The 7,612-nt window shown below is 35.8% G+C and overlaps 1 protein-coding gene across 1 annotated transcript; it reads left to right on the top strand.

Annotated features, from left to right (window-relative positions):
- Positions 1 to 217: 217 nt before the first annotated feature.
- Positions 218 to 5,447, top strand: LOC120163421 (DEAD-box ATP-dependent RNA helicase 3, chloroplastic-like). Its single transcript, XM_039173359.1, has 10 exons — positions 218 to 695; positions 1,083 to 1,216; positions 1,300 to 1,714; positions 1,935 to 2,033; positions 3,102 to 3,326; positions 3,727 to 4,104; positions 4,345 to 4,488; positions 4,567 to 4,662; positions 4,772 to 5,043; positions 5,215 to 5,447. The coding sequence occupies exons 1-10, from the start codon at positions 312 to 314 to the stop codon at positions 5,291 to 5,293; spliced, it is 2,226 nt and encodes a 741-aa protein (XP_039029290.1). The 5' UTR covers positions 218 to 311; the 3' UTR covers positions 5,294 to 5,447.
- The last annotated feature ends 2,165 nt before the right edge of the window (positions 5,448 to 7,612 follow it).

The following is a 7,612-nucleotide window of genomic DNA, read 5'->3' as shown; positions in this document are numbered from 1 at the left end:
ATTTTAAATTTAGAATAATATATGAATTTTTGGTATAAATTTTTATAAATAAGATTGTTATTATATTTAATATATGTATAAATGAAGAGATATAATATAAGAATTGTGTATCAATGGCCTCAGTTAGAAGATAATATAAGCAGAGGCAGCAAGAGCTAGGTGGAGGGCAGCGAAGCCATTCATTTGGGAAGCAGTTGTGGTCTTATCCCCCTCCCTCAAACGCCGCTCCATATATATATATTGTATTTCAACCTCCCTTCCCTTCATTTTCCTCCATTAACCCCATCTTCTTCTTCTACCTGAGAGGTGAAATGGCCTCCATACACACCGCCCTTTCTCCGGAGGTCTCCTCTTCGGCCACCAACAGAAGAAAAACAACACCCACACCTCCAACTTCTCGTTCCATATCCTTGCCCTTCACTTTTAAGTCACAGTTCAACGCCTTGGTAGTTGGTGGAAGCCCATTGCTTGGCTGTTTCAACCACTCTCTTGTTCCTCGCGCTGTCGCCACTCCCAATTCGGTTCTCAGCGAACAAGCCTTCGAGGGTCTCCCGCTTCACCAAGACGACGACGTTTATGACTCCGAGTCTGAAGCCACCAACGGCGACGAGCTTGACGTTTCCAAGTTGGGTTTGCCTCAGCGACTCGTGGATACCCTTGTCAAACGTGGCATCACTCACCTTTTCCCCATTCAGGTCAAATTTATTTGCTTTTTCCCCCTTTAGTTGTTTGTTTTTCGATGATGGTTTTTTTGTATGCAATTTGCTGGCGTATGCTATATAAAGTTCATCCTTTTAGTTTGGATGGAGAGTTACAGCCAGTTGTTCATTGAAGATAGAGCACGAAAGACCTTCCACTGAACAATAGGCAGCGGTGTTTAAATCAGAAGAGGTTAACCGATAAAATCCGCCATAATCCCATAATCCGATAAAATTCACCTCTGATATGCTTTTTCTTCCTTTATCTTTATGTTGGGTCTGCCATTGTTTTGTTAATACAAGTGTACTCAAGTACTTAAATTTTTGGTTTGACGCTTCTATTTAATTACGATTTTAATATTGTATATTCATTGGTTGATTTAGAGAGCTGTATTGGTACCTGCACTGGAAGGTAGAGACATCATTGCTCGTGCAAAGACTGGAACTGGCAAGACATTAGCCTTTGGGATTCCAATAATTAAACGTCTTACTGAAGATGATGCCGGACGTTCAAGGAGGTAGCATACCATATATTGAAGCCCTCCATTTTCAATGTTGTTGTTACTCTTATTGTTTTCTCATAATCTTTCTCTCTTTTTAGGATGTCTGGCCAGCTTCCGAGAGTTTTGGTCCTAGCTCCTACTCGGGAGTTAGCCAAACAAGTGGAGAAAGAAATTAAAGATTCTGCAGCTTATTTGAACACGGTTTGTGTTTATGGAGGGGTTTCTTATACTATTCAGCGAAGCGCTCTTTCCCGTGGGGTTGATGTAGTTGTTGGGACTCCTGGTCGAATCATTGATCTTATAGAAAGTAATGACCTCAAATTGGGGGAAGTTGAATATCTGGTCCTTGATGAAGCTGATCAGATGCTTGCCGTTGGGTTCGAGGAGGATGTCGAAGAAATTCTAGAAAACCTCCCCTCAAAGAGGCAAAGCATGCTTTTCTCTGCAACCATGCCTTCTTGGGTTAAAAAGTTGGCAAGAAAGTACTTGGACAATCCTCTGAATATTGACTTGGTACTTTCATCTCTATGTAATATTGGAAATGCTTATTCAAGCTGTTTTTTAACATGTTACTTGTGTTTCTTTATTGATGATGATGATGAACTTTATATTACTAATTGTCAATGGTGAAAATTAGTCTCTGTCCCCATTCCCGACCACACTGTTGGGATGGGAGAACTAATGCATTGTTGAGAAAGTTAATAAATTTGTGTTACTCAACATCCTTTTACAGGTTGGAGATCAAGATGAAAAGCTTGCTGAAGGGATCAAACTTTATGCAATATCAGCCACTGCAACTTCAAAGCGGACCATTCTTAGTGATCTCATGACAGTAAATAATTTATCTTCTCAAACTTTATCTCATTGGTTTCAGCGTTTCTTTGTATTTTTGCTATAAATTGAAGCCACCAATGAAATTTGTCTTTTTATATTTAATGAGTTTTCTTTTTTTTTTGATAGAAAGGGCCTCATTAAAATCCTCCTTCAATCCCTCCATGTTATGAGAGTAACATGAAGGAACAACGAAGGAGGAAAGGAGAGCCAAGAAAACTTTTATTCACAAGAACCAGATTACAAGATTGAACAAACTCCTACACTTCCAACGGAAGAACATAAAACTTAACACAAACATCCAACAAAACAGGGAGGAACAATTCCTGTTAAACAACACCACAATAACCAAAATCACCCTATCCCATCTTTTTTATATTTAATGAGTTTTCTTCTTCATACATGTGACGTGAAAATTCTTTTTCGAATAGAATTTTAGCATATAAGACATTAACCTATTATTACATCATTCATTATGAAATTACTTTTGTTTGTGTTGAGTTTTTTCTCCAGTATGTATTTTATATTAGGAGACATTATAGAGATGCTTACTCCAATGTAAATGTTTTGATATTATCCAATGTAAGTAGCATCTACTTTGTTGGCTCGCATGTGTGGCATCAGCCATCGTATCATTAATTTTCCTTTAAAGATTCTTCAGGATGGCATGGAATATAGTTTGAATTGTTATTCTTACTTCGGGCCTTTGGTCCTCAAAATCTCTTTAGTTAACTTTCTTTTATGTTTGCATTATGCCATAAGCTTTTCAAAAAACCAACTGCTTAAAATTAAAAGTGTTTTCCTGGCCTTGGAGTCCTATATAAGATCTTTATGCATCGACACACCCAAATATCCAGTAGCCCATATCTTATCTGTTCATGCTTTTATCAAATGTAGGAGTTGCCTTCCATATCTTGTAATTTTAGTTGTAAGCTTTTCTTAGAGGAAATTGTTTTACCATTTGTCTCTCTAACATGTTTACAATGTTGTTGCGCTACTATATTTTAACACCAGTCAAATTTCTTTATAACTGATATACCGGAGAACTGAATCTTTACCTTATCTTCAGGTTTATGCGAAGGGTGGGAAAACCATTGTTTTTACACAAACAAAACGAGATGCTGATGATGTATCAATGGCTTTAACAAGTAGCATAGCTTCTGAGGCATTGCATGGTGATATATCTCAACATCAGAGGGAGAGAACATTGAATGGTTTTCGCCAAGGAAAATTTACAGTGCTTGTTGCCACTGATGTTGCGGCTCGTGGACTTGATATCCCAAATGTTGATCTGGTATGTTGACTACACTAGCATTCTTTTCGGGCCTTTCATTTGGCACTTTATGTTCATTTGATTGTTGCTTTTACCACTTTTTGCTTTTTGCCTTTGATTCTACTTGCAAAATTAGTTTCTTAAGCTTAAAAGAAAATGAGTTATTATTTGATATTATGTAACTGCAGGAAAAAATGTCATTTTAAGTATAAAAAATGGACATGGAAGTTATGTTGATTGTTATGAGTTTGTTTGCTGATTTTTTCGGTCTTTCTTTCTCCAATTTCCATGCACCAAATTTGAGATATTGTCATAAATGGAAAACTTTCACAATTTTTTATTGTCTGTTAGTCTCAAAATGCGGACTGTGCTTTCGAAATGGCACATCAAGAAGACTGGTACTTACTACACTTTTCTTCAGGTTATCCACTATGAGCTTCCCAATGATGCGGAGACTTTTGTGCATCGCTCGGGACGAACTGGACGTGCAGGGAAGGAAGGTTCTGCAATTTTAATGTATACTAACAGCCAAAGGCGAACTGTCAAAACTCTTGAACGTGATGCTGGATGTAGGTTTGAGTTCATTAATCCTCCATCTATGGAAGAAGTTTTAGAGTCTTCGGCCGATCAAATTATTGCTACTCTAAATGGAGTTCATCCTGAGTCTATAAAGTTCTTTACCCCAACTGCTGAAAGAATAATTGAAGAACAAGGGACAAGTGCCCTTGCAGCTGCGATTGCCCACCTAAGTGGATTTTCCCACCCTCCTTCGTCCCGATCTCTTATTACCCATGAACAGGTAAACTATAGTACAGTTTATCTTGCTTTTAATTTTCATTTGGATCACTCAGATTGCAAAATTACATTCAAGTTTGCTTGCCTATGGGACAACCTAGCACTTGATATAAGCACTTTTGATTCGAGTTTTGAAGTTCAAATCTTTGCAGGAGTTGATGAAAACCATGTTGAAGTTTTCAATTTTAACTACCTTTTAGTGAGTTAATTAATTTAGCCTGTTGCTTAATCGGTTGTGTTGCAGGGATTTGTTACGCTGCAATTGATAAGAGATGAAACATATTCTAGAAGGTTCCTGACTGCTAGGTCTGTCACCGGGTTTCTTTCTGATGTGTACCCTGCGGCTGCCGATGAAGTTGGGAAAATACACCTAATTGCAGATGAGAGGGTCTGTATCAGCAAACCATTTTCTTCTCTGACCGATGAATTTTCTTTGCTCGAGACTTAAGAATGTATTTGTTATCAGGTTCAAGGAGCAGTGTTTGATCTCCCCGAGGATATTGCGAAAGAGTTGCTGAGTATGAAAATACCGCCCGGAAACACCATCACGAAGATCACTAAGGTTGATTCTGGATATTGGCTATATTAGTGTCATCTAACTTACCTAAGTTCCTTGGGCAGTCGCCTTGCACGAAACTAAGCTGATCTTGTGTTTGCATTTCTTCTGGCAGTTGCCTCCTTTGCAAGATGATGGACCTTCAGGAGACTTTTACGGCAAATTCTCTAGCAGGGAACGTTTCTCTAGCAGGGATCGTTTTTCACGAGGCGGATCCAAGGAACGAAGAGGTGGTTTGAGGACTTCCAGGGGTTGGGGCAGTGGCCGAGATTCTGACAATGAGTTCCAAGGTGGAAGAAATAGCTGGTCCCGATCTTCGAGAAGCAGTAGGGATGACTGGCTAATCGGTAGTAGCAGCAGATCAAGGAGACCACCCTCCGGTGACAGGCATGTATTTTCCTTATAATCTCCCATGATAGAACTATCGATACATGCAGCACCAAGATTTATCAAGACCGTCCCCTAAATATGATGATAATCCAACTATGATTACTGGAATCGATATACACAGGCACTACATATACGATTTGAGGTTGACCTGTTTCTTCATTTTTGCAGGAACTTCGGAGGTTCATGCTTCAACTGCGGGCGACCAGGGCACAGGTCAGCCGACTGCCCCGAGAAGTCGGACTTTTAGTATGCTTATGTTGCTGTTTGGGGCACTTGGTTTTTTTGACAGATATTGGCATTCACTGTATGATCTTGATGGTGGAGACGCCGTTGCCGATCTGCGAGGGAACTCTACTGATGTTTTTAGTTAGCTTTTGTTGGTAATTCAGTCATTTGATATTTTACTCATTTTAGTGATTTGTAGTTATATTAAGAGAAAAATGAAAGATGATAATATATATAGATATCCTTAAATATGAATATTTAATACTCAGTCTAAAAAAATTAATAATTTAACACTAGGAAACTATGAAATATATAAATAAAAATATTCTAACTTTTTTTCACCGAAGTAACTCATAGGGAAAGAAATTAATAAAAAGAATGAATAAGGTTTCTATTAAAAACTTTAGGTCCATTTTTTTATTGCAGGTATTGCAAAGTTAAAGATGATTCTCTCAATTTAGTTTATTTTATTCGTAAACGTTATGATTTATACTTCTGACATTGCTTAAGGAATTTAGTGTTTTATCAACTGATTGTTGGTAATTAAAATATATATATTAATGTACTTATATAATTTTTATTAATTTTATTTTAGAATAATTACAGAAATAAAAGTAAGAAAATAATTTGTGAATTTTCGTAGTGGTTGAGTATAGGATTGCATCGAAAATGATAAGATCTATTTAGAATAAAATAAATATTTCATTTTAAGGTAAAAGAAGGCTAATTTTTTTTATATTCCTATACTCTAATATTAAAAAGTATTTAATTTGAGTTATTAGTAGACTTTTAAATGTCACGTTAACACTTTTCTCATTTTTAATTAATAGAAAAACGTATCTATTTAAAAATAGAATTTTGTGTTTAAGTTAAAATTAAATTATCAAGATTTATATGAAATCTCGAAATTAAAATTAAATGTAGATAAATAAAGTTTGAAATAAATTATAGATCAGACATATTAAGGGTTCTCACAACATACATACCCATTATAACATTTAATCACTATTCCCTGCAAGATCTAACTGAGACTCCTCTTAATATGTGTTAAAATTAAATATGTTATTTATTTTTAAAATTAGATTTAGAACAAGTTAAATTATATCACAATGAGGGTTAGATCGAAGTCGAATTATACTTTTATTGATTTGATCTAAATACAAAGGGAAATAAATGATCATTATTAAAACACATTACAAGTAAATCAACCCAACACATTGAAAAGAGATTACGAAATTCATAGGAAACTAAAGACGACTTCAAATCAACCAAAACTAATAACCAAGACACATTTTCATCACCTGCCGCAGACACGGGTGTAAGTCCCGCAATTCTGCGTCGTGACGGGGTGGTTCGGGGTTGGGAGGCAGCTATAAGGCTGATATCTGCCGCAATTCACAATCGGTTGACCGCCATTGCCAACATTGCGGGTCCAACTTCCACCACTTTGAAGGATCCTCCTGAAATGAGATTCTATCAAGAACTCCAGCTCGTTGTCGTGGCTGGCGATGATCGAGACGGTGTCATTGGCTTCCGTCGAAACAGCTATGGAGGAATCCATTAAATTGCCGATAATCAGCACTAAAATTGTAAGATAAAGACATTTTTGCTTCATTTTCTTTCGCTTCTGGTATGACAATCATGGCGCAAACAGGTCATTTTAAGGTTGGGGAATCTAAAATGTCAACCTTCCTAAGAAGGGAGAACATGCTACATAATAATAAAAACCAAGTCCCACATCGCTCCCACTTCCAACATTTTTTACATTTTTAATTGCTTGTAAACAATGGAAATATTTTATATAAGTTTCACATTCTACAATAGTTAATTATATGAGTTAATTGCACCATATGTCCCCAAACTATAACTTTCATTTTAAATTAATCCTTAAACTTTTGAATATTTCAATTTCATCCTCAAACTACAATTCTTATTTTAAATTAGTCCCTAAACTTTTGAATATTATAATTTTATCCTCAAACTATAACTCTCATTTCAAATTATTCCTTAAAATTTTGATCATTTTAATTCCATCCGTAAACTATTTTTTATTAACAATGGATGTGATTAGCGTATATGTATAGTTTGAGATAAAATAGAAATGTTCAAATAGTCTGGGGACCAATTTAGAATGAAGGTCATAGTTTGGGGATGAAATTGAAATGTTAAAAAGTTTAAGGACTAATTTAGAATAATAGTCATAGTTTAAGGATGAAATTAAAATATTTAAAAGTTTATAGACTATTTTAAAATAAAGGTTATAGTTTAGGGACACGTGATGCAATTAACTCTATTTGTAATAATATTTTCATCATATTTGAAGTACTTTTTAAGCTTTTCA

This window comes from Hibiscus syriacus, unplaced genomic scaffold, assembly GCF_006381635.1.
Source record: "Hibiscus syriacus cultivar Baekdansim isolate YM2019G1 unplaced genomic scaffold, ASM638163v2 tig00111445_pilon, whole genome shotgun sequence".
In the NCBI taxonomy this organism is placed as follows: Eukaryota; Viridiplantae; Streptophyta; class Magnoliopsida; order Malvales; family Malvaceae; genus Hibiscus; species Hibiscus syriacus.
The sequence above is the reverse complement of the archived record's forward strand: the minus strand, read 5'-3'. Positions and strand labels throughout refer to the sequence as shown.

Bases quoted from the DNA above. Each gene is read 5' to 3' on its own strand.
- LOC120163421 (XM_039173359.1), top strand. From the start codon at position 312: ATGGCCTCCATACACACCGCCCTTTCTCCGGAGGTCTCCTCTTCGGCC. The intron at 4,489-4,566 runs GTCTGTATCAGC...ATTTGTTATCAG, and splicing joins ACCTAATTGCAGATGAGAGG to GTTCAAGGAGCAGTGTTTGA. The intron at 5,044-5,214 runs GCATGTATTTTC...TCATTTTTGCAG, and splicing joins AGACCACCCTCCGGTGACAG to GAACTTCGGAGGTTCATGCT.